This window comes from Dermacentor andersoni, chromosome 10, assembly GCF_023375885.2.
Source record: "Dermacentor andersoni chromosome 10, qqDerAnde1_hic_scaffold, whole genome shotgun sequence".
NCBI lineage: Eukaryota > Metazoa > Arthropoda > Arachnida > Ixodida > Ixodidae > Dermacentor > Dermacentor andersoni.
Window position 1 is genome coordinate 106,154,325 of NC_092823.1, and position 25,477 is coordinate 106,179,801.

A 25,477-nucleotide genomic window follows, 5' to 3' on the forward strand; every position below is an offset into this window, starting at 1 on the left:
TTTGCTATAACCTACACGTGGGGAAGGGAACGGGGAGTGAAAGAGAGAGAGGAAAACATGAGTCTATACCGCACTTTCACATGCACTACGTTAAGTGCAGGATGTCTCTAGTCGGGCACTCACCAATGTACGCTAAGTGCAAACGTGAAGAGACCATCAGTCATCTTCTGTACCCCTGTTCTCGCTTCGATAACCAACGTCAGACTCTCCAGTGTGCCTTGAATAGACTGGACCGGAAGTCATTTACAGAAGCAAAGATCTTGGGAGCCTGGCTATAGCCTGGCCTCACAGTTCATTAGCTCCGAAAGCAGTTCGAGCGCCTCTTCGCTACTTGAAGGAGTGATACAATGGAGTGCAGCAGGCCAAATTGTGTAATGTGTAAAGCTCCACCGCACTTACGGCGTAGGTGTAACCTGACGTTTGAGTGGGGAAGAGGCGTCCACTATCAATACCAGCCATCGCCGCATCGGCGATGGCTGGTATTCTAACAACGCGGCCAGTAAGGTGGGTGCAATAAAAAGAGAGAAAGAGGGACTATTCGGCATATATGCAGTATTCTTATTATGAATTATTAACTTACTTTACTCGGGACATGTGCAGGGCACGTCATTACGTGTACACGTCACGTGTGCATGTCAGCGGGGATGCTCGGAGTTAGTTTGGGTTGCAGTACAATGCCTGCTACTTTAGGGGCGCGCCACTCGGTTCTTGGGTGGGATCGTCAGGAAATTCAAATAAATTTCAGTTTTATTTTATTTCTGTCTATTTCAACAGACACATAAGTAGCCAGGAACCCCAATTATGTGAGAACGCTGGATGGGCAGCACCACAACGACCTGACGACAATACAGGTCATCGCGTCAAAATGAAACTAGCAAAACGGCTATTGAATAACGTAATGCTGAAGAATCATCACGTAATCACTATCGTGTAGCGCTTACAAATTACAAGGATAAATTCACTACGTTAATGGTCTGTGATGACAGGGTAGATCTAGATTAATACAGGTTTCAGTGCAAGGAGGAAACAATCAAGACTTTATTACCTCTGATGAGCGTTTCAGACTGTATTGTCAGGGCCGGTTTAATTTTTTTTCGTAATGTTGTCCTAATTGTATTCACAAAAGTGCATAGGCGCTCGCACTTCACCAAAGAGTAGTTAGTAGGCTTTCTTCTAGTGCTGGGATTTAGGTATCTTGGCATCGCTCTAGGGAATCTGTTAATTTTTTGTTTTGTTATTTTGCTTTAACTGATATGTCGAGTACATTTGCAACACCTCTGGTGGACCTTCTGGGCGTCCTGGCTTTCCGTGTTTTCCGATTGTTTGTAACTATCGGCTTGCTCCTTCCCTAAACGTTTTTTTCTGTTTTCTTACCTGGGAACAGGGTGCACATTTTACCTGACTTTTCCGGAGGCAGTTAACTGCCAGTCTGTTAGCTTCTGTTTCGTGTTGTTTTCCGGTAAATAATAACAGTAATCTGTAACAGTCCGGACAATCTGTCGGGCAAGACGCAGGGGATTGAATCTAGGGTTGGAGGACGCAGAAACACCACGACCTCAGTCAAGAGGGCGTTTTTCATGCCTAAACTGACGCGGCTTTACCGGGCGCCTCTGCGTACGAGTCAACGCGGTACACCCGGTGAACAATACGAGTATATTTAAGCACGTTTCATGCAACGTGAACAGCACGAAGTAAACCATAAACAACAAAAAAGCGACGTGCTTCGACGTTGGTGTCCCTCTGCGCCCAGTGACACGCCGTGTATAAGCAGAATGCCAATTACGAGAGATCCCCGTTCCTTTTTTTTTTTACGTCTTCTTGCCTGCCACTAAAACGCTGTAGTGTATGCATATAAGGACACATATCACACGAGGGACACCCGACACCGTTCAGCGTGGCGATGGGTGCGTGGTCACGTGGCTACGAGGATGACGCGTGACGTCACTTTAGAGCCGGGGAGAGAGGAGCGTGCGTTTCGGGAGGCGAGCTCCCTAAGTAGTAGTGCCCCCGCGTATATTTCTCACCCTCTTGCGTGACGTCCCAGCTGGCCTTTTGTGCTGATTTGTGTTTGCGGGCGCACGGCCGTACCTTTAATATAGTGGCCCGCACGCGGGGTGAGCCTGGGTTTGGCGTCGGCGTATGATTTTGCGCGCTCGAGGGACCGATATATGCCGTATATATAGTTTCGGTTGCTCCCCTCCCCGTCGCCGCGGGTCGCTGCGGGGTTTATTGTCGTTTTGGGAGCCGCATGCTTCGATGGCTTCACGCTCGCTGAGACCGAAACAAAGGGGCGTGCCCGGACCCCTCGACAGCCTTTTGTGGTGGGACGGCGGCGTAGGTGCTTCCCTTGTCCGGCTGTCCGGGCTTTCCCGCACACGCTCTTTCTTTTGTTGTTTGTTTGTTTGTTTCTCCTTTAGACCTAACTACGGCGGTTGGCTGCTAGAACCACGCAACACATTTGTACACATGATTGCAGGGTTGGTGCGCCTACTTAAACTCCTTGAGAAAATAAGCGTGCTCGTTGAATTCCTTGACAACTCGGGATCGAGGGCCACTTTTGAACATTCTGAATGGCAGTGCCATGAATTCCGTATGTCGGGAAACCAGTCGTAGATATTTATCCTTAAAGAAAGTACATTACGTTTTACTACAATTTTAATTATCGCCTAATTCTGCGACAGACACGCGGAAGCTGTTGTAACCTTAGAAACCACTGTCAGGGATAAGAAGCTCGAAATACAGGAGGGAAAGCGAGACGAGAAAACACTAGCGCTAATCGCAACTGCAACATGCACTGGTGAAATCCTCGCTTGACAAAGCGCGGGCGTCCCGTTTGTTTCGTCGTCTTGGTCTGCGTGCCGACGCACGTTAAAGAACCCCGGGTGGTCCAAATTTCCGGAGTACCCCCCACTACGGCGTGCCTCATAATCGTATCTTGGTTTTCGCACGTAAAACCCCCGAATTTTTTAAAATCTGTCTGCTGCCTTTTGCGCCGTTTTGATGCGAAAGCATCGAATGGCCCATAGAGCGAGAAAGCCGGCGTCTGTCGTCCGTAGCAGCGAAACGGCGCCTAAATTCCCATTGGCTGCGACGCTACGTCACGTGCGCGCCTCGATGGAGTAGAGCGGGTACACCTGCTGTCGCGCGAAGTGCTGCGTGAGCTAGGGGAGAGGGCATCGCGACGTCACGCTGGCTATAGTCTGTGTTATCCGCGCGTTCCTCGTCTGCGCAAGTTCTCGCCTGTGTTCTAACGTCGCCTCGGTAATCGCTATCAAAAATAAATGTATAAAACACCGAATAAATTAGAAAGCAAAAACGTTGGCGGTAGTGAATTCCGAACCTGCGATCCCATGCTCAGAAGCCGGGTGTCTTACCCACAGGGCTGAACCCCAACGCCTTCTGGATAGCATACTGCATCTGCAGTTCGATCCATGACGTCACGCTACCTTGCCCGACTGCCATAGGATCCCATAGAATCTGATGGGGTCGCCCCTGAGTAAACCGCGGTGATTTAGACGCCACCGCTTTCGTCGCGCCGAGCTTGACAGTGCAAATTTTGGTCCGAGTAGCATGACGTCATAAAGCAGTGTGCACAGGCTTGCTATTTAGGAGGCGCTGGTCTTTGCCCGGCTCGAAATGCTATCGTCACGGACCGAAGCGCACTGGCCGTGTACTGTCTAGGAGGCCTTGGCAAAGCGTCTCACCGCGCTCGCTTACCCCCGGGCAGTTCACAACTCGAAGCACCGCTTCAGCAGCTTTCAATTGGACATTAATGCTTTTTTCACATTCACAACTCGCAGGAAGTGCTTAGGTGTCCTCGGAATTTTTTTAATCCTTGACCACGTTCCACCTGCAGACACGCGCTTCCGTAATGTAAAATCCACTTCATCAACAAGTCGAGCAGGCTTGACAACCATGCCGCGCGAACTTCCGCTGCGTATCAGTCAGGGCTTAGTCTCTCTTCAGTGGAGGAGGGGGGGACACCCAAAGGGCGGCGCGAAGTAGAGCGCGCACACACTCACATATATATATATATATATATATATATATACGTTAGACGGTAGAGAACGTGTTTCCGCGTACGACGTTTTCATTGTTTCGGCGTTATGTACATGCTCGAGAAGAACGAAAGCCAAGCGGCTCGAATCTTGTTAATCACTACCATAAAAAGCCCACAGACAATGAAGCCAAGGAAAGCACAGATAAAAGCAGCTAGCTGGTGAGGTTGAAATTGAAATCTAGAAAGGAACGAGGAAATGGAAATGAACTGGTAAACTAAAGAAACCAATGTGAACCTTCACTAATTCACGGGCAGGTATGGCTTCACGCCTAGGTGGCTCATGAAACAGATGATCTGCCAAGAACGTTAGTCGGACAAGAGTGGTGACCGTCATGTGCACTGCTTCGGGGGAAATACATGCGGCAGTAAAAAAAATATAAACCTGCTTTCCTGTTTTCGCTTATGCCGTATGAACTGATTGATCGCGATTAAACGATTAATCGACAAACTGGGGAGTTAGGATTGCATCGCACGGGGCACTGCTGGTATAACAAAATAATCTCCAGAGCTTGTTCAATGGGTGCTGCAGTGCTATACTTGAACATGTACCACCGGGGGCTTAGGGGTTAGTCTGAGTTCCCCCCCCCCCTCCTGACTTTAAGCACCGGTATCAGTGCCCACCTGATATTTGGTGTGGCATTTTAACAACATGAAAGAATTCCGCACGCGACATGCTTCGTTGTAGGGAAATACATCAGATAGACAACAGAAAGGTGGTGGGTTACACTGATATGCAGCCAAAGGCGAACATGTTTAAAAATGTTTTATTGACACAGAGTTAAATGAGTGTCCGTGATAAGTAGTCATATACAGTTAGGTACGAAATATTGCACGCATACTCATAACTGTGGACGCAGCTTGACCAACATGAGCTGGGTGCTATAGGACCTACCGTACATTTTGTTGTTCCTTAGAGGGCTCTTTCACGAATAGATGAGGACTTTCAAGCGTATATATAATTCTCTTACCTGCATATGGGCAGATGCCTTGAACACTGCGTCGCGGCACATGTTTATTAGCCTCTCTTTTTTTTCTATTTACTTTGTTACTATTCATTCGTTTCGCATCGCGAACTGTGCTTGCCGAGGCACGCTATCCTCAAGTCTTTCCGCAGCAGCCCATCTATAGAAAGACAAACGTGCTTTCTCCAAACGACATCTGTAAAGGCGTTGCAATCGCGAAATGAGAGTATATGCTGGCCTATAGAGCGCTCGTGCAACTCTCGTGCAGACGGCATGCGCGCGGAACTGCCGGCACAGCACGCTTTTACACAGTCTATTGTCCCGATCTAGTTTGCGGGGCGTTGCTTCCACGCTGCACACAAGGCAGGAAGCCGTGCTTTCCTTAACGGCCTCACGAGAACGCGGCACGTGTCGATGGCGCGATGTGATACGAAACTATGCAGGCGCTCCCTCGGGTAAAAAAAAAATGCGGAACAGCTAGGCCTGGCTCGCGTGCGCGCGCTGCGACGTTGTTTTTTTTTTTTTTTTTTTTTTTTTTTTTGCGCCGGTTTCCGCTGACCGGGTCTTTCGCCGTCGCTTCCCGAGGATCGGAGGTTATCGCAACACGCCCGCGCCGGCTTTGCGAGGCTCTTAATCCCGTTCCCTTCTGATTTGCGTATGCCGGCGAGCATGCGTGCGTTGTACCTCTTTCCACCTCTACCCCCCCCCCCCACCGCCTGTCTTTCGCTCTCCCTTTTGTCCTCCTACGCCGTTGCGTATGCAGCCCGGCGCTGCTGCCCTTTGACGCCTTCGCTTTTGCGTGTACGCGTTGCCTCGATCTACATCTCCACTATAACTTGGCTGCAGGCTGTTGGTGGTTTTTCTCGCGACGCCTGCGCCGAAAATATGTTATCAGCCTTCGTGGTTGCCTATATTCCTTCGTTGCACAGATAAATTCGTTATAAAGGGGTCTTCGCCGTAGATGCGTTGACAATATATACGGCAGATAGGAATTCGGCCGGAACATACGAAATCCTTCGACATACGGGTAATTTCGTTGTAGAACCATTCGACTGTATTGCTATTTTCCACTGACCTCAGCTATACGTATTATCTGAACTTCAGCGTTCGCAGTGTCTTGCGCATGCTCGCTCCATTGCGTTGGCTAGTGGTTATAACTATTATAAGAATGCGCGATTTTTATGATTTTATGTAATGTCCCTCTCGCCTAACCGCTCGCTCTATTCACGTACGTACTTCTTGTTTCAGCGTCCCATCAATTTCACACTCCCGTCTGCGCAATACAAGCCCCGCCCCCTCCCCTCCTCCCTTCCTAAATCTTTCCAATTTTCTTTCCCTTTTCGTAAATTAAGCCAGGCATAAAAACGGTTTCGTGTGCGTGCGGCCTAACGGCGACACAACCATCAGTTGCCCGGCTCGACTTGGCAAAAAACTTGGGACGTTAGCACCTTACAAAAGAAAACGCTCAGTCGCGCTTCTGTCGCCGAGAGGATGCTTTAAAGAGAAAGAGAAAGCCGGACGATCAGATGGGACGAGAGAACTGCGACAGGACGATGCCTGAAAAGGAGACAAGCCGAGCATAAAGCCGTAGACGCAGCCAGCAGGACTCGGGGAGCCTAGCCTACACGAACAGAAAAAGAAAGGAGCGGTGCAAGGTAGGGAGGACGGGGGTGAGAGGGTAGTCGGAGGCTGTAGTCAATGAGGAGTGAGAGAGAGAAAAAAAAGGTACTTTTAAGCTAGCGGTATGCACGAAATAAAGGCTACGTTCACGGCGCTACCACAGCGAACTGGAAGACCGAATGGAGGCCGGGAATGAATGAAAGAAACAACAAAGGGGATGAATAAAGCGTTGTATTGTAAACAAGCTACACCGAAAAGAAGACATCGCTGGCAATGAAAGAGGAACGTACGTAGCACCAAAAGAAAAAAAAAGTGATGACAGAGGTGTACAAGCGAGCTACGCCAAACGCCGAGAGTGAGTGAGAGGAGGCAGAGAAGGATGGAAGGACAACGAATAATAAAAATAGGAGATAACATATTCGAACGTGGGCTACGTCAAATATACACAAAATGAGAGAGGGAGAGAGAGAGAACAGATGGAAACAATACCGAGTGAAGTCAGAGGTGCCGCCAGACGGCGGTGGCTGTCTGCGGGCCGAAGACTCACCAGGCACAAAAAAACGATGAAAAGAAAGATCCGGAGCGGACGAAGTCGTTCGAGAGACGAAAACGGTATTCGCAACAATACAAAAAAAAAGCGCGAGAGATAAAGAGAGATAGTGCGGGCGAAAACATTCACGGCGTAGAAAAGAAAGCGATTTGCTCAGAAAAGAAGAAGCTAAGCAAATCAGAAATCTTCCCCCCGGAACGAAAACGGTACCATAGACCAAGGAAAGAAAGAAGCAGAAACAAAAGCGAGACAAACGATATGGTCGTCGAGCAAGAAGTGAACAAAATACAGGAGGAAGGCAAACTTTCATCACCGGCCTTCGTCGTCTTCTCGTATAACGCTCGCGTCCGGCGTCTATAGCGCGCCTAGTACCGTTCGCGGGGCCGTTTCCATCCCCCTCCCCTTCGAAACCCCTCCGCCCGCAGGCTGCGTATATTCGGCGGCGCGAGCGAAGCGGCCGGGCGATCGAGCCGAGCGGACATTCCACGCATTCCTGGTCCCAGAGCTATAGCGCGCGCGCGGCAACCGGCAAAGCGAGGCGAGCGAGCCCTTGATGAGCGCAGACCCGGAGCCCGGGACTAGCGCAAGCGCCACCGCCCGTCCCGGCAAGCAGGCCCCGGAGCGTAATTGCACATTCCTCGCATTCCACGCTGTTCCGGACGCATCGCGCCAGCGCCGCGCGCGTCGTATACGTAGGATCCCCCTCCCAGCTCCTCTCCTCCTCCTCTTTAGCTTCAACGGCGGCAGCGGCGACTACGACGTCATGAGCGGGAAGCGCGGAGAAAGGATCCGCGGTGACTACGTGACGCACTCTGCCTCGTCGCGAGCGGCTTCGAGCAGCTCCCGCTTCGAACCCCCTGTCTGCCGGGGAGGGTACCGTTAAGGAAGGAAGAGAGGGGTGTGGTGAGAGAGGGAGAGTATGAGGGATCGTCATGGTGGCGGGGGAGATGGGTACCGTTAGGAAAAGAGGCACCGGGAAGCCGGACTGAGCTGAGGAAAAGGAGAGAGTTGTGCTTCCTCGCCTATTTTCCCTTTCTCTAACTTCCTTCCTCTTTTTTTTTTCCTTAGCTGCACCCGGCTTGAGCTCGGGTTGGGACTCGAGCGCTGCGCTTGGTGGGGAAGGCCGGGAACGGCGCGCTCCCGGTCTCTTCCCACCTTTGTCGCGGGGCTTGGACCGTCCCCTTTTCGCACAGTGTGCGACGCTGTAGAGGGGAGTCACTCTATTCTTCGGTCCCTGATGGCTCTTCTTCCGACTTTCGTCACCGGAGGGCCAACAACTCTGTTCCCAGTCTTGCCCAAGCATTTGGGAGACCGTCGAGCGGTTCTTGTGATGACGTGCTAGCTACTGTTGGACTTGGGGACGTATTCTTGGACGCTCACTTTGGGCGATATCACTTTCAGTGCGCGCGTTTTGGCTGGTTGAGCAAAACCGGATGGGCCGATTAGCTGGCGTCGAGATAGTGTCGCCGAAAGTGGTCTTCCGAGAATACGTCCCCAGGTCTGCGCACTTTACAGCAGGCCACCTGCAGTGTGTCGCTGTTATAGGGCTGCCGCTTCTGTCTTCAAGCGTTCGTACATCGTATGCTTAATCATGATGAGACATCTGCGAGTCCTTTGCGAGATGGTACACATATATGACTGCGTTATCTCCATCGGCGAGTAATATCTGCGCCAAGCCGCAGTGTGGGCGCGGTGACAGTAGACGACTGCGGGACATTTTCAGCCGGTTTAAGCGTGACCGCGCTGTCACCGCGTCATCATGTCCCCTCCTCGAACTTTCGCTCATGGCCTTTGAAATTTTGCCCCTCCCATTCGCTGATAGCATATGTGTTTATTAGCGAAAACTTAGATCGACGTCCGTACATTTCTTTCTTTTTCTAGACGTCGCTCCACATTGAGCGGACGTCCAAACTGGATGCCCGTTCACGTCGCTTGTGCACTTTAGGAGACTGCGATGCTAGCGCATACGCTTGATGCTTGTGTAATGATGAGACGGACGATAAGTTCGGTAGCCATGTGCCGCAGCGCCATCTAGGCTCGTTCATTGAAGGGAGGCAAAGTCAGGCGTCATTTTCCTAGGAAACTGGCGTGCAGGAACACTACAAAGGAAGATAGTAAAATGCAATGACTGCTCTTTGTTACGTGTTTGCTTCTTTCCGAATAGGATATTTCGAATGCTGAAGTTGTTTTAGAGTGTAGCGACTTGGCACACATGCTTTTATACTGTAGGCTGGCGTTGCGACTAGTGGGAATATCATACTTGTACTTATAAAAATAAAGCAGTACTATAAAGCTGAAACATGCACAGGAACGAAAACAGCTTAGACGAAGCGCATCTATCAAGCCCAGTTTGCGCATTACTTCTAGCGCATGGCGTTGTTGCCTGCAATTGTACACACCCTGTTTGTTTTAATAGACAGTTCATCGATGCTCATCGTCTGTGCTGTTTCCGTCCCTGTGTTTCTTGTTCTTCAAATTTGCAGCGCTGCTTTATAAAAGTACAAGCTGACACGCGTTATGCCGCGTTTGCAACATTACAACGCGATTTTTTTTTTTATTCGGAACATCACGCGAGACTCATCCCACTTGTCTCGCGCTTCGAAACGCCGTGAGCTCAACTGCCAAGGGACGAAGTCGATCGGAAAAGCTAATTTGTAAATGACACGGAGGCGGGAGTCCGGGAATGGCGAGACGTCAACAACTGCGAATGAGTGCCATTTCAAAAGGCGTCGAACTGCTCTAAACAGGCTGATATACTATATACAGGCACCTGAGGTCCATTCCGCTACAGCGACGTGCGGTCATCGCGGTCTTACTGCGCAATATGCAAATAGTTGTAACAAAATGGATAAGTGGGCTAGTTGCATCGACAGCTTTGTATGTGCGCATTGTACGCGAGCGTGTCGAGTCAAAAGTCGAGCTGACCCAGCCCGACCCGACTGTGCTTATGTGCATCTTGATAAACGATATGGGCAAGTCGACCAATCCCTTGCAGACGGATCGACCGAATTCGGACGCTGGCTCGGCCTATTCCGATAGCGTTTACGTGAACCAGATGTGTACCGCATTTCGGCCCGACAAACCGAGTCGACCCACCTATATAGTGTTCGTGTAAACATAACCAGTATTGCACGCTGTGCCCTCCGAAATACATGCACAGCTGTCACCACTCTTACCTATGTGCTTTTTGCGCACAAATTGGCAAGCGGACATGTTTGTGCAATAGCTCAGTTCGCGCCTCCGGTTCTCAACGACACGTTGCCGCAGGCGCACGAGTACGGTCCACACAACCGGTGGTTGGCACAGTTAGATTGTTCGTTTCATGTCCTTCGTAGAAGGCCAAAGTAAAGCCCAGACAGAGAAAGGTGGCCTAAGAGCGACGACGTGTAACAGACGGACGGACGGGCATTCAGTTTCGAGCTCTTCCACTGACATCGTAGTCAAAGACAACAAAAATAAATAAATAAATATAGACACACCAAACACAGAACACCGCACTTTCTCCGTCTAGCACGCCCTTGTCGTACAGCGGCTGCCTCCATTAACCGAGAAAGAAAGAAAATAAACGGAAAGCTCTGTGGTGCTCACAACGAAATGCCTTTGACTTCCTCAATTCCCGGTACCATCTCGTGCGTACAGAGCGTGCAAATTCCGCCGCGGGAGCGGCGGGCGGAACCGCCACTAAATATCCTTCGCGTAGTCGAGTCCTCAAGTCTTCTTCTTCGCTTGGACGGCGAGCTGCGCTTTGTCGCAACGGTCCGCGGCGGCGGCCATTGGATTTCTCCGCCGTGCAAACGCTCTGCGCGCCCTCTAGCTTATTTTCCTTTTTATTCGCGTCTCCTTGCGGCGTGTGTCACGCGACCTTCGAACAACGACACGCGATATGCTCGGAAAAGAGGAGGAGGGGGTTTCTGCGGGCGGCATTCCGTTGCTGTGCTGGGACTCGCCGTTATGTACGCGCAGTCTCAACAACGCTCGTCGTTTTTGAGGAACATGTGGCCCGCGTCTCTCGCGAGGCGCGTATACACGCCTGAATGCGAGAACTGTGCGCTAGCGCCTGTCTCGACTTGTCTTTCTCCCCCCTTCTTGTTGCGTGTGTGTGTGCGTGTGCGCGTATCTGTCCGTGTATATATGTCTGTCCGTTCGGTGGCGTGTACTGCGTTGATGCGAAACATGTGCTGCTTGTAGCAAGGGCGTTGTCTCTCTTTGGAGATTTTTTTTTTTCATGGGCTGCTCGCCTGGCTTTATTTCATCGTGTCAATGGACGGTTTGCAAAAATACTGTTGCGCATGCGCGAACGCGGTTGTCACGAGCGCCCTCTACGTGGTTAGGTACGAGAAGCAGACGAACAACCGACGCAGCCTTAGCGTGCCTTGAGACGCCGGTTTGCTGTGGTTTTGATCGCGGTGTTTTCGTGAAAAGGCCGGCTAGTTCTGTTCCGTATTGTGCACAAATTGCTTCACAGGCAAACGGAGAACGAGTTCATTTAGGTTTCCGCAAACCATTTAGGACGGCAAACCATCGTGCTCATTTTTTTTCTTTCGCACGAGGAGCCGACTATTCCCAGTAAAAACAATTCCATTCAACTCCCTATACAATAGCCATTCTCCCGACAGAAGTAGCTACTGGTCAACTATAAATTACTCCATTTTTTCGAGAGTATTTCGGACTTTGAGTACGATCGCTCTACTTGGGCGCACGCATGTTTAGATTGTACACCATTTCGGGCACATTTTGGTCATGCAGAGATAACGGTAATCGATTTTGTGTTTCGATCAGCTTATTCATGATTTTTCGGCCTCCCCTGTGGAGTATGTTCTCGCTAGCTTGGGCGTGCACTCTAAGATTGACTTCCTTTAGGGTGTGCTCAATGGCTGTGGCATTCTGCTTCTGAGCACGAGGTAGCGAGTTCGAATCCTGACCGCGGCGCCTGCATTCCGATTGGGGCGGCATGCAAAACGCTCCTGTACCGCACAAGTCTACGACGTGCCTCGTATGGCCGATGTGATGCATTGGACCTTGAAACTCGATTATGTGGTTTGATTTTTTTCGGTACTGTAAACGATAGTCGTAGCAGCACTGAACGAGCAATCCACCATATAATGTGTTGCGTCATGTTTCCTGATGCATTGCACGTAGTGGATAAGCCTGTTGAATAAAATTTTAAAAAATGTATCTGCTTGGAAATTGTAGTCAGATGGTGTATTTCAGTGTAAAGAAACAGCTATAACGGCTGATTTTTCTTACGCTACCTGGTGTAATACTTGATGATATTTGGGGTGTTTTGATCTAAGGAACAAACTAAATATTGTACAGAGATTAAATCACAGATGAAGTAGAGATAACGATTTTACACCATTGTTTCTTTCCTTTCTTTTTTAGTTCCCGGTGCTAGAACCTTGTGATTCTCATTCCTCGAACCCATTTCATCATGCTCAACAGCTGGGCTTCTTTTTGCGCTATAGAACTTGTTGCCATTTTTCATTACGTTTTGTTCCCGAAGCTATATCTGAGCTTCAAATCTATGCGAGGACAGATGTGGAATTTTAATTGAAACTGCGCCTTGTCTTCTAGTCACTATCAGCAATTTATCATTGCTGCAGGCGCGGAGAAAAAAAATAAAGGGGGGGCGGTCTAAAAAAATAAACAGACAAGATCATCTCACAGCGAACCTCAGTGGGTGCTACGTGACCGAAGGACAAGTCACGTGTCGTCTGAACTAAATTCCTTTCGTAATGGTCATTTTGTGGTTACAGCGTTCGGTGCGAGCTGATTAACTAAAGCAGATGGCAGGCCACGCTAATTTGATTTATTATTATTATTATGTGAAACTGTGTTTCTCATGCTACGATTACTGCTTTCGGTTACGATTTGAGCTGCTACTCCGCAATTCCGCACACCAGCTCCGTGTCGGACATTCGAGAACTCAGTATCCTCAGAGTATGCTTGTTGTTGACAGTAATGAACCTTTCCTTTCTTCAGTACTTCAGTTCTTGTGCGCATATATTCGTTTCAATAACATTTTTCAGTTGTAACTAAGCGCTTCGTCCTGACCACTCTTCGTTTCTCGTCTCTGTGCACTTTTACAGTTTCAAGATGCAAGTGACCCAACTAACCCAGTTAACCATTCTGCTTCAGTACTAGTTGCCGTAACCCACGGTGGAACTGTAATAGGCGGTAGATGCGGATGTTTTCCCTCAATAAAAGCGAGTTCCCCAAAAAAGATATTTTGTTTAACTTCACTTAGGGTTATCGTGCTCCTCATGGGAATGAGTGCGTTTATTCAGCCTGTTCCAGAACAACCAGAATACACGCTCTAGTAGATGGAGTGTAGCTATTTTAAAGGGAGCTAAATGTGAGACTAGTAGTACTAGTAGTTGTGGTAGTGGGGGTGGATTACAGATGCAGTGGCAGCTGAGGCCATAGTGCGCGAAACACAGACGAGACATCCAGGTTCTTATTCCTTTTAACTCCAGCAAAAAGTCGTTACTGACACACTGTTCTTGAGGCGAACTTGATACAAATCGTCGGTAATTTTGAATAAGAGAAATCTAAGACCAGGTGGGGATGCTAAAGTATTTGCCCGGGCATTGCATGTACAGACGGCCACGATAGCTTGCGGGACGTGAGATGTGCGAAAAAAAAATTAATTGAAACTTGGATGCACAACCTGGAATTAAAAGTTTCAATCTGTAGCCATTCTTCGGGCCTACACCATTATCATCAGTCTTTTTTTATGTCCACTGCAAGACGAAGGCTCCTAAAAGCGATCTGCAATTACACCTGAGTTGCGCCAACTGATTCCAGCTTGCGCCTGCAAAAATCTTGAAAACTTATGACCCCACATAGTTTTCTGCCGTCCTCGACTGCGCTTCCCTTCCCTTGGCACCCATTCCATAACTCTAATAGTACACTGGTTATCTTGCCTACGACTTGCACGCCCTACCCAGCTCTATTCCCCCCCCCTTCCCTTAATGTCAGCTAGAATATCGTCTATCCCCCTTTTCTCTTCGTTCCACACCGTTCTCTTCCTGTGTCTTGACGTTACGTCTAACAATTTTCATTCTATTGCTCTTTGCGCGGTCCTTAACTTGTTCTCGAGCTTCCTTGTTAGCCTCCAAGTTTCTTCCCAATATGTTAGTACTGGTAGAACGCAGTGGTAGAACGTACACTTTTCAATGACAGTGGTATAAGCTCCCAGTCATGATTTGGTGATGCCTGCGATGTGCACTCCAACCCATCTTCATTCCGTAAATTTTCTTCTCATGATCAGGGTTCCCTGTGACTAACTGACCTAGATAAGCGTAATCGTGTACAGAGTTTATAGGCTGAGCGGCGATCTCGAATTCTTGTTCATTTGCCTACGTAGTGGCCTGCATAGTGAGCTATGAAATGAGAAGCGTCATGTCTTAATTAGCAGATCATAAACTCGCATTTGTCGAGGGATCCTTTCCCGTAAAGTTTTGCAGGCAACTTTTCATCTGTATGTATATGTAGTACCCACACATGTCAGCCTTCAGCATGCCAGTGAATCAGCGGAAGCTTTGCGACAGTTCTGTCCTTTCTTTCCTGCCTGTAATGCGTTGAGTCAGGTGAATTATTTACCTGATGATATTGGAAATGTTGGCAGCTTTTGCCGCCGGCTTTTGCCACGACATTTCATCATCTTATGAGCATTCATAAAGAAGCTAGCAAAACACGTAAAAAATAAACGAACACGATCACGAGAGTTTTAGCGTCAACGCACTTGAATCGATGACGAATGCAGTGAAAGCGTTAAGACAACTAGAGAATCGTTCGCCTAACTGCAGAGCTGACGAACTACTAGTAAATAAATAAAAAAAGATAGAATATGTTTGTAAAAGAGAATAGAATCACTGTTAAGTTGAGGGGGGGGGGCGGGAGGCGTAGAGACGCTTGCCCAACAAATGAGCAGCTTAGAACTAGTTATCAAAGGGAACATTGGAAAAAAATATGTATTAGACGAAATACTGATAATGTTTCTGATGCTATTTTCAATGATTGTATTTAATAAGTACAATGCGTATTGAGCAAAGAGCGTTCTCTCGTCTGCTTTCTTTGCTAATTCGCGATGTCTCTATTGCTGGATGATGCAACCTGATAATCAGAATGTTTATTGGTATCCATTTCTACACGGGCCGGTGACAGATATTCACCAATCTTGCTTGATTAAAGGACACACGGAGGGATAAAAATTTAAAAACTCGCTTTTTTTCAGCCTTTTTTGAATGATCAGGCCTTCCTTGAGAATATTGAGTGCTCCAAATGTTTTTCCACGTTTTCGTTGAGTGAGAAAAACCCGTTTTTCGGAACCAAGTGACGAGAGGCCACGCCCCCCTTCTTTCGAACTTGCATAACCTGGCAATCGCTCATATTTCTTATGCGCGTAAATTTTTTTCAGTACCGACACTGGCAATTTCTCAGAGTTTAGCAGATTTTAAAAAAAAGTAGTCTGGCAACCCTAAAGACTCAAGGTGCGTTTTATTGAATGCAGGTGGCCGGAACACACAGAAAGTGTGTTTCTCGTAATGGAGATGCTCAAAACTGACATATTTGATGCTGTGCCCATGCTCAACAAAGGCTGCATGGCCCGAGTTAACGTCCTGTAGGCACATGGCATGGCGCCAGGGTGCAACACTGTGATGTGGTTGAGTGAGATGGACCGCCGCCGACTGTATTTTGCCAAGAGAGGCAGAAGGCATGACAAAAGAAGCCAGGGAAACAAGAAGACAAGCGAAGAAGCGAAAAGTTGACTCTGGCGATGACTATATATGGCTGGTGGCTATTAGGCAAATGGTTCAGTGCATCTTGTTTTTGCAAAGAAATTAAGTCAGCGTGTTTTTTTTTTTTGCTTTTGACCCTGAATATCTAGAAATTACTGTTTTTGTTACATTTGCCCCACTAATTTAGCAGCTTGAAATGACAGACGGGTGATACTTAGGCAGCATAAAGTAAACAGCAATGCGCAGCTGTTGAACCAGAATGGTACACATATACCCCAATTGTAAATTTTTCTTAAAAAAAACAACAACAAAAGCTTGCTGTGCTTGCGGAAAATCGTGAAACTTCTAATCTTTGAAAAATAATCTTAGTTCTAGTTCCAGTGCAAGAAGAAGATACAATCGCGAATAAAATGAAACAAACCCGAATGCACTACGCAGTGTAGTTACTGAGGAAATGTGTCTTAAATAAGGCTCAAAATACATGGGATGTATAGGGCGTACCATGTGCCCTTAATCAGGTTTCACTACATCTATCGCCATCTAGCCTTGTGCTTCTCTGATCTCGATCGTAACTTTGGTATTTAACACCTCTGTCGCCATGTTGTACCGGTACCGTTTCGTACACCCCATTTTTTTCACCAATACTCCGAACGTCTCTTACTTAACTTGACTGCTGACCACTTACTCCTTCCACCTTCTTTGAATCTCAACGCTTCTGGAAGGTGAACATTCCGTGCGGCTCTGACTGGGTGGTGCAGCCATTTCCCGCGCACCTAGCGGTCGGTAATTTCACTACGCTCTTGTTTTCTTGTTACGTTGTTAGCGCTCTCTTCGACATTGCCAATGACGAAGTGCGATTACAGAATGTATGAAACGTGCGCAGTCTCCTGCTGTGTACGAACCTAGTGCGCAGCTATTTTGTTCGTCCTCGCACTTGGGAGCGGTTGTCAACGGGCATTATGCAAATCCCTGCGCCTCACTTAGAGCGAGAAAATGGCAAGGGAGAGAAGTCAGCAGGCGATGTGCGACACTCCCTATTTGGCTTAACAAGCGCAGACTGGCGGGGGAGCCGGTCGTGAGTTTTTGCGCAACAATAAAAACGAGGCGTCTTAATAGCGATAATGGGGTGGAATGTGGACAAGCGCCCTAAACGAGCAGCGGAAGGTCTTTTAAGTTTGCGTGTCGTAAGCGAAAGCTAGAGTGCCCAAACAGGCCGTGGGTTATGAAGAAGGCACAAGCGGCACTCCAAGAAAGTCATCAAAGTCAAGGACCGTAAGCAACCACATGGGCGCGTATTTTCGACGCATTTCCGGCGTCGCGGGAAATCGGCGTTGCCGTGTGGTAGTCCCGCTCTTATAATGGCCCGGACGCATGCCATGATAACAGCGTAAGTGTATCCCGTGGTGATGCCCATGTAACGCAGCGCCGACAATGCGTCGGAAGTACGCGCACATGTGGTTGCTTACGATATGACACGTAGTTTGAACAACCACATGCACCCCACGTGTGGTACATTTTATGTGCTGTGGCCGTCGCCCGTGTGGTTGTTTATATTGCGTCCCCTAATGTATTCATGCCGCCGTGTGGTGCTTCTCGAATTGCGTATTAGTCGCATAAAGACATTTCGGGTGGACTAGTCGCTGGACGCGCGAACGCTCGCCGCGCCGAAGAAACGCCAGAAATACGCGTCGTGTGGTTGCAGCTTAGCGGTCCAACGTCTGCGCGTCGACGCCGCGTCTCTCTCCGTACACAAGTCTTAAGACGACGGATACGCGCAATGCGCAAATAGATCGACAGACAAAGAGGCTTAGAAATGGGGAGGGAGGGAGGTGCAGGGAGGCAAGAGACGGGGGAGTGGTGTCGCAGAGTCCCTTTTGCTAGGCGGAAAGCAAAGAAAAAAAAATGAAGCGTCGCATGTCGCGAGTTGGATACGCTCTCGCGGAGACGACCGGCTGTGGAATGCGCGGAACGCGGGGATCCCTTGGAAACGGATGCTGCTGCGAAGCCGACTATAGAAAGGGACCGCGACGCCGCTCAGCCAAGGGAGACAGGAGAAGTGAGGATGCGGATCAAAGCGGCTGGCGTCACTGCCCGCCGGAAAAGACGCAGCCTCGGAAGCAGGAGAAGAGAGTGGAAGAGACAGACGCTCGCGTCCTCGAAGAGATGTAAAGTGTAGCAAAATGAACAAAGGAGGCAGAGAGTGTGGCTCCAAAAAGCAAGGAATATAAGAAACACAGAACTGAATGATAAAACAAAAAACCTAAAGCCGTGTTGAGCGTCCTATCCTTTGAGGGTGACTCGGAAGAAAGAGAAGTCGGTGGACGGTTGCAGAGAGAGGCGCGAACCGCTCGAGCTACGAAGGAGGTCCTCCTTTATTGAATGAAAGAAAAAAGAAAAAAGGGACTACGAAGGAAAGAATGCGTACGCAGTTCGCCCTATCGACTCGCGCCTTTGTCGACGAGGCCAATGGCGACCGATATCCAGAGAACCGGATCATTCGACAGTAGGTAACTGGCGCCTTGCCTGATGTTTGGTTCCTCCCCTGCAGTCAACAGCTAGCGCTGGGCTTGATGACCATTGAAGAACTTTCGATGGCGCTATACTTTGTGGCTTTCTACAGTGGTTTTTTCACCGGGCCTGGGGTCACTTTCCCGATTCCCCGCATTTTCAGGCTTGCCAGGCCTGCAGTGTAGGTGAAAAAAAAAAAAAGAACACAAACAAAACGTAGTGCTTAACATTGCTATGTCTATTCTATCAACCTGCCCTTATTTACTCTGTTTCACTTAGTATATATTCGAACATTATTGAGCCTTGAAACTTCATAGCAGCTCATATAGTTGGAAAGCTCAAATATTGTTTTTAAGTGAGGCACCTACCTTTGGCGAACAATATAAGCCCTGAGCCTGCACCCACTATTCCCGAAAGGCTACCTTGTTCACTTGGGGGCGCTTTGACGAGAAGTCAGGCGAATCAAGACGTGTCAAGATGTCGGTATGTTGGGTCGAGGAATAAGCTTCACATGTTCGCCCACAATAGGTTACATGCAAGTATTCGTGCTTCTGTGACTTCTTTAGCTTAACACCATGTACGATACGGGTACTAAATGAAGAAGGGGACTTCATAATTTTGTTTTCTTTTGTTTTGGCAAGCTCGGGCCGTGTTAGCTATCGATGGAGCAGCAATTAGGCCTGCCGACTAACCCCTGATATTATTATAGTGTTACCAGGCTTCGTTGGAAAACCCGAATGCTCGTGCTAACGGCTTTTATACGCTTGGCGCAGGGCGCAACGAGCTCATCGCCAGGTACATCAAGCTCCGGACGGGCAAGACGCGAACGCGGAAGCAGGTGTCCAGCCACATTCAGGTCCTGGCCAGGAGGAAAGCCCGGGAGATACAGTCCAAGTTAAAGGTGAGTCCGAACAACGTGACGTGCTTACATCGGAGATTTTGCAGTGCTGGCTTCGTGAGCTATAAGCCCGTGCGGCTTGCTTCAATGACGAAGAAATAGCCGATTGAGTATTACAGTAGCCTGCATTACAACGCAGTTATTTCTTCATTCTACAGAGAGCCTACATGTGTGTGTTTGATAGACTGGAACAAACTAGTAATTTCTATAGATATACTCGACGTAGACAGAATGTGGAAAGTCTGTGAGTAACCTTCGTCAGGTTATAAGTAAATGCAACGAGTGTACATACTCTACGAGGTCGTGGCTTTACGCCTTTTCACCAACTTGTGGAATGTCGGTAAGCTATGGCACTATATAGAAGAAACAAAAAACAAGCAATAATCTGTAAGGAGGCGAACTGTGCTTCTAACAGGTGCACAAAAATTCATTAAGCTGCCTGCAACTGTTCGTATAGCGGCTGCTTTCGAGAAAGCCAGCTGCGGCGTCGCTTGAGAAACAGTGTGAAATGGAATTTGCGGTACACTTAAATAGCGCTTCATAGCGTCTGGCCGCAAGTCTACTGCATGATTGGCAGGTTGGTGTTCATGCATCATTGGCGCATGCGCAATTCCTCTGAAAAAAAAAGACCTACGTCATCGTAAGCTTTGTTTACACCCAGCAAATAAAAGAACAAATCAGTTAATTATGTGTATTGCATTTAACATTTAATTATTCATGCAATGCTTACGCGATTAATGGCTAATCACTAGTACACACACAAAAATATGCGAGAGATGTGCGCGTATTCATGAGAACTCTTCTGAAAGCTGTGAGGTTTCAAGTCTGGATAAATAAAAACCCGTAAAAAGCCAGTAGGCAGAAAACATTTTCGTAGTCCTAACAATTCTCTAGAACTGCTTCGGTTCCTCCTTTCTTCGGATCCTCGTTACACTCCATTAACGGTTCCCGAGGGAAAAAAAAATTAACCACACTCGAAAACTGACTGCCGATTGCTCCGTCAAGAATCGGGGCTACAGTGTCGAGAAAGCGCCGTGTATCGCCGTACTGGCAAACTTTACGTGCACACGGTAAAATGTTTAAACGAACAGAAAAACTACGAACCAAGTTATTAACACACTGGTATCGACAACCACAACGGAACATACGAAAAGCGACAAGAGACGCCCGGCACTGCGCCACACATGCGAGGGTAAAGTGTCTCAGCATATGGAGCCAAGTTGTGATTGATACGACTGGCCAGGCGAACGGTTGTATTACATTTTTTTCTCGGAAATTAGGCCTAATTCGCTCGCGCATATAATATCGGTGCGCCTACACCAGCGTGTGTGGCGAAACTGCACACAAGTGGTGATTGACGGTTGCAAAGAAGCGAACAAGAGTAATTTCGATCACGGCGACGAAATTTTCGCTTCATCCCGCAGGGACCATATCTGTCGCTACGAAGAAAGCTTTTTCTTTCTTTCAGGTTAAATAGAAAAGTCATTTGCTAAATGAACACACACATAAAAAAAACTTCTGTACTTCCCCTCTTATTATTTTTTTTCAGATTGGTATTCTTGCATTATAAGAGGTTGCTTGCTGGCTTTTGACTACGGAAACTGGCTGGACCTGTGCTCGAATCGGCACACACCTTCAATTCCGCAGTCGTGGAACGAGTCGCGAGCGAATTTCCAACCCGTTTCAAGGCTTCTCTAAAACGACACGTGTAGTCGCCGCGGTTAAGCAATCGGCTTTGTTCACCCGCTTAAACCTGGTGGTTGGTTTAACCTTCTCCAGTGAAGCTCGCGAACGAGGCTCCTTTTGTTTACGGTTTCTCGAAACGGAGAGAAAGGCTCTGCGTAAAAGAACGTTTTGGCTCGCCCGCATCCGTGGCGCGCCCGCTATTTTTTTTCCATGCAGCTGCGTTTGGACCGCGGGGCAGTCAATCATCCGCGCCAAACAAGTGTCTCAGTCTGGCAAACCATTAGTTTTCTATAAATATTGCAGGCACGAAGCTAAGCCTGAAGGTAAAAAGACGCGAGACGTAGCACGTTTTCGTAACCACTCTTCGATGGCACGCTTGCGTCGTTGTCTTCATACTCGAAAACATTAGTTTTTAACGATGGTTTCTTCTTTCCCTGCGTCTCTTCGTCGTTTGCGTGAAGTAAAAAAAAGGAAGAAAGGGAAAAATGAGATATTGGTGATCCAGCTTTTAAGCTCCCTTGAAAAAGAAGTAGAATAAGACAGAAAAACTTTTTTTGTTCACTTGCGATGCGCAATTCCTGACGACACTGATGCGGCAGCAGTATTTTTTTTTTTTTTTTTGCGCTCGTACGCAGTTCAAGGAGCCCCGAAAAGACGCAGGCCTTTCTTCACGAGCGTAGAAACAAAACTGCGCGCGTTTTTTTTGTTTTTTTTTTTTTGCATTCTTGTTAGGCCTAGCGTCTCTGTTGTTTGAGCTGCTGGTTGAGTTGACGCGGAAGTTTTTACGCCTTGATTTAAGACGTTAAGAAAGACTCACCCTCCCCCGCCCTCCACATTTTTGTTTTGCTTTCTTTCTAGAGCAACTTTCACACGTTTGCCAGTTGGCGTCGTGCCGTGACAAACTCAGTGCGTTCTCTCAACGAACAGCCCGACTCGCCCGGGCTGATCACGCGCGTTGCCGCTCTTACGCCTTTTTTTTTTTTTTTGTTCTTGCGTCGCCTCGTTCTAGGTGGGTGCTTTTACTACACGACCCCTCTGGCACGGTCGACATCATTCATACAGACTCAAGGCTAAACGCACGTGTCACCGGCTGTCGTCGTGTCTTTTATTGTTTTACTTTTTCCCTTTCTCTCTTGAAGCAGACCGTCGCTTAAATAGGAAGCAGCAAAAAACGTAAACAAGAAGTGTGGGTATCTGATGGCAGCCTATCGCAGGCGTAATTTACAGCCACTTCCAGTAGCTTATCTGTCGGTATGCGTTCGAGATATATTGTGCAAGGCAGCTGTACTGAATAGATAAGAAAAACAACGAATGGATTGGCCTTACAACGAAACCCTTTTGTCAGTTGTAAATATTCTCCCGTCTGCATGCACGTGGACACTGCGCTTGCGATCGTGTTGGTTTTCCCGTCATTTTATTTTGGTTTCGTTTTCTGAGCGTCTCTTGTTTGAGGAGCGGCGCACACTTTAGGCCTAACGCCACCTGTCGAAGGCTGTACTCATTCAAGTCGTTCGATGAAAAGCAGCCGAGGAACGGGGGGGCACAATAAGGGAACGACGTGGCAGAAGCACGTGTGCCGAAAATGCATTTATCGACGCCCAGGCGTGTCGTAGCTATAGCAGTGCACGTGATCGTTTTCGCTGACAGGTCGTACTTCGTGGCCCATCGTTTTCTGGCTTCGGGGCGTCGCGATGCATTTCATTAGTACACCGCCGGCTAAAATGAGCTTATCGTGTACCACACAAACATGTATATATTACAATATTACAACAGCGAGTTTGAAACGAAGTTAGGCAGCGTTGCCGTTGTTTCGTGCGCGCTTAGCAAAACAAGTGGCTACGAAGAAGAAAACATTTATTTTGTGGCGATGCTTCGTCCACATCGCCATTCGAAGTTTCGTTATTTTCGTGCAGCCTTTAAAAACTTGTTTATTTGGCACGATGTGCCGGTTGCTTGGTGCTATTTTTCCTCGCCGCTCACATAATTAATGACTGACAGCTGGTGACAGTGTGTTGCGAGACGTCGATGGAAATGAAATGAGCATGATTTGTAGTGATACAATCCAGCACGCTGTCCGCGATTTAAGTAGGAATTATAATTTCAAATTCACAACGAAAGTATCAAAAACCAGTAAGTGGCGAGGCCTGGCTGAGAAATCTTGGTACTTCGGATGTAGTCTACGAGATTGCTGAACCTAAGTCGGCCCTTATTAAGTACAACGCAGTTAGTGCTTAAAATTGCAGTTGCTATATTATTAGATGCTTGCACTTTGTTCTATCCTTCACAAATCAAAAGCGCATGCATGGTTACGGCAACCAGCCGAACTGCGTATCACGTGTAAAAGCGTAGTTTCGTTTTCGATCCGGTTGGTTTTGTTTTTACTGGCTAAATGCTAAAACAGGAAGCCACGAAAAGACCGAGCTGTTATCGCAGAAATACTTTAACACTTCGGGAAAACATGAATCGCAGGAACATCGACTTGATAAACAAAATAATAATTTCTCACAGTTACGGCCGCGCTTGTTGTCTGCCTCCCTTTAATGTCGGCGTATAATCGCAATCGCGATCACCTATCACCGTTTTCAGCATGCTTCCATATACGACTACATCCTCACTGCAGATCGAAAAATTCTGATAAAAAATATTACACGGTGTTTTGCGCTTCCGGTAATCTGACCGGTAAGCTTGCCATTGCATTAAAGAATGAAAATTGGTTGTCAGTCCTTTTGAATACGTACATGCTACTGTCGAGATCGGCGATGACACGACAGCACATACTGCCGATCCCAACAATGTAAGCTTATACGCACAGCAAACTACCTGGAGAAGAATATTGTATAGGGGGTAACCAGTTGGCGTCACGGATGCCATAATACATGTCTGCTCACGGCGTCCACAGTGTCAGTGGAGATTAGTTGAAAATAGGAGAATGAGACAGTTTCTGTGTTGTATTTCTTGCCTATCGGCAAAAGAGGAAAAAAAAAACAAAACAACCAACGCCATTATAGGTTAATTTCTACTGTCGAAGCTGCACAGCTGTAGATACATAGAACATGGTCGTCACGCTCAGTTCTGCGCACTCTAGTTGAAGCTGAGCGTTGCAAGGTGGCGCCACCAGCGCTCTCTGTCGCGCCTTCCTCTCCGGTATTCAGCCAGCGTGCCGTAAATGGCAGTGTGAATACGAAGTCAAAAAGTCTATTGCAGTTTTGACCCTTTAAATGTATCAGTGTACGAAATACTCGAACACACCCGAGGAGGTACACACTCGAGCAGCAGCGATGGTGGCTCCATCTCGTGGCGTTGATGTCAACCAGAGCTCACAAAATTGCCGGTAGACTCGTGTAACGGCCATAATTTTTTCTTCGCAATTTTCGACGTGGTGCTGCGCTTACACGGAACCGAGCCATTTGGTCTAAATTTTTGCGACGGAGCATTACGGCTGATGAAATCGGCCGTAATACTCCGTGATCGCCTTCTCTCGCCATCTATTAGCGGCGCACGACAATTCGCTCATGCGGACGCGCGGCATCAGCGCTGCGAATGCGATCGCCTCTCGGTTGGAAAATTCTTTTTTTTCTTCAAAATTTGGGCTGCCAAGCGGGAGGTGCAGCCTTTACACAGGTTTATACGGCATAGCTTCAACGACCATGTTTTGCCTACCTGTTGGCACTAGGCTGTTTAGCAGTAACAATCATTAGCACATAGTGAATTTGTTTTCTTCTTTCCCTCACCGAGAACAATGGCGCAACAAAAAGAAGCGGTTTTTTAACGCGCCGTGATTGAAGAAAACGTCACAAGGTGGCGCTACTAGCGCTGACGTCGACGTTTCTGGTGTTCCTGTACTCCGGGAGCCATCTTTCGTTTACGGACGGGTTAAAAAAATCTGCGAGTTCTAGATTAGGGGACGCAAGCGGCTTGCGTACGCAAGAACTAGGGGCGACGGTCCTGCGCATGCGCAGACAGCCTGGGCCTGCGCATGCGCAGAACCGTCAACCCTAGTTCTTGCGTACCCTAACCTAGAACTTTCTCAATCATCTGTTGACTCGCGCGTCGATCAGCGAAAGACCGTACAGATGCAAATTCTATATACAGCCGCTTCGTGGCAACCCTATCTGCGGGTAGATAACTGCTGTTCTTCGCTGCGGAAAAAAAAACAAGCGCTTGCGTTGTCTCCCATGCATCAGCACGCGCAAGTAGCTTTCGCGCAGCCCCTATCTCGGGAGCCGTCCTTTATTTCAAAGGTATCTTCGCCGCGCGCTCTGTGCGGCGGCGTTCTTTTTTATTTTCTGTCTTGCGGTGGTGTTTCAGGACACGGCGGCGAAGGAGAAAGCGCTTCAGTCTCTGACGTCGCTGTCTTCGGCGCAGATTGTGTCGGCCACGGCCATGCAGAACAAGGCCGGACTGGCCTCCCTAGTGCCGCCCGTCAGCTACACAGGGGCGCCGGTGAGT

General features: G+C 48.2%; 1 protein-coding gene across 2 annotated transcripts in view; it reads left to right on the forward strand.

The window, feature by feature from the left end:
• The window catches only part of sd (TEA domain transcription factor 1 homolog scalloped), a 52,414-nt gene that overhangs the window by 2,287 nt on the left and 24,650 nt on the right, over window positions 1-25,477 (forward strand). Inside the window, exons 2-3 of one of the 2 annotated variants that reach the window (XM_055078076.2) lie at window positions 19,218-19,345; window positions 25,337-25,471. In XM_055078076.2, the coding sequence (XP_054934051.2) occupies window positions 19,218-19,345; window positions 25,337-25,471 (263 nt within the window). The remainder of the gene's footprint in view (window positions 1-19,217; window positions 19,346-25,336; window positions 25,472-25,477) is intronic. The other variant, XM_072284975.1, reaches the window with a different exon arrangement.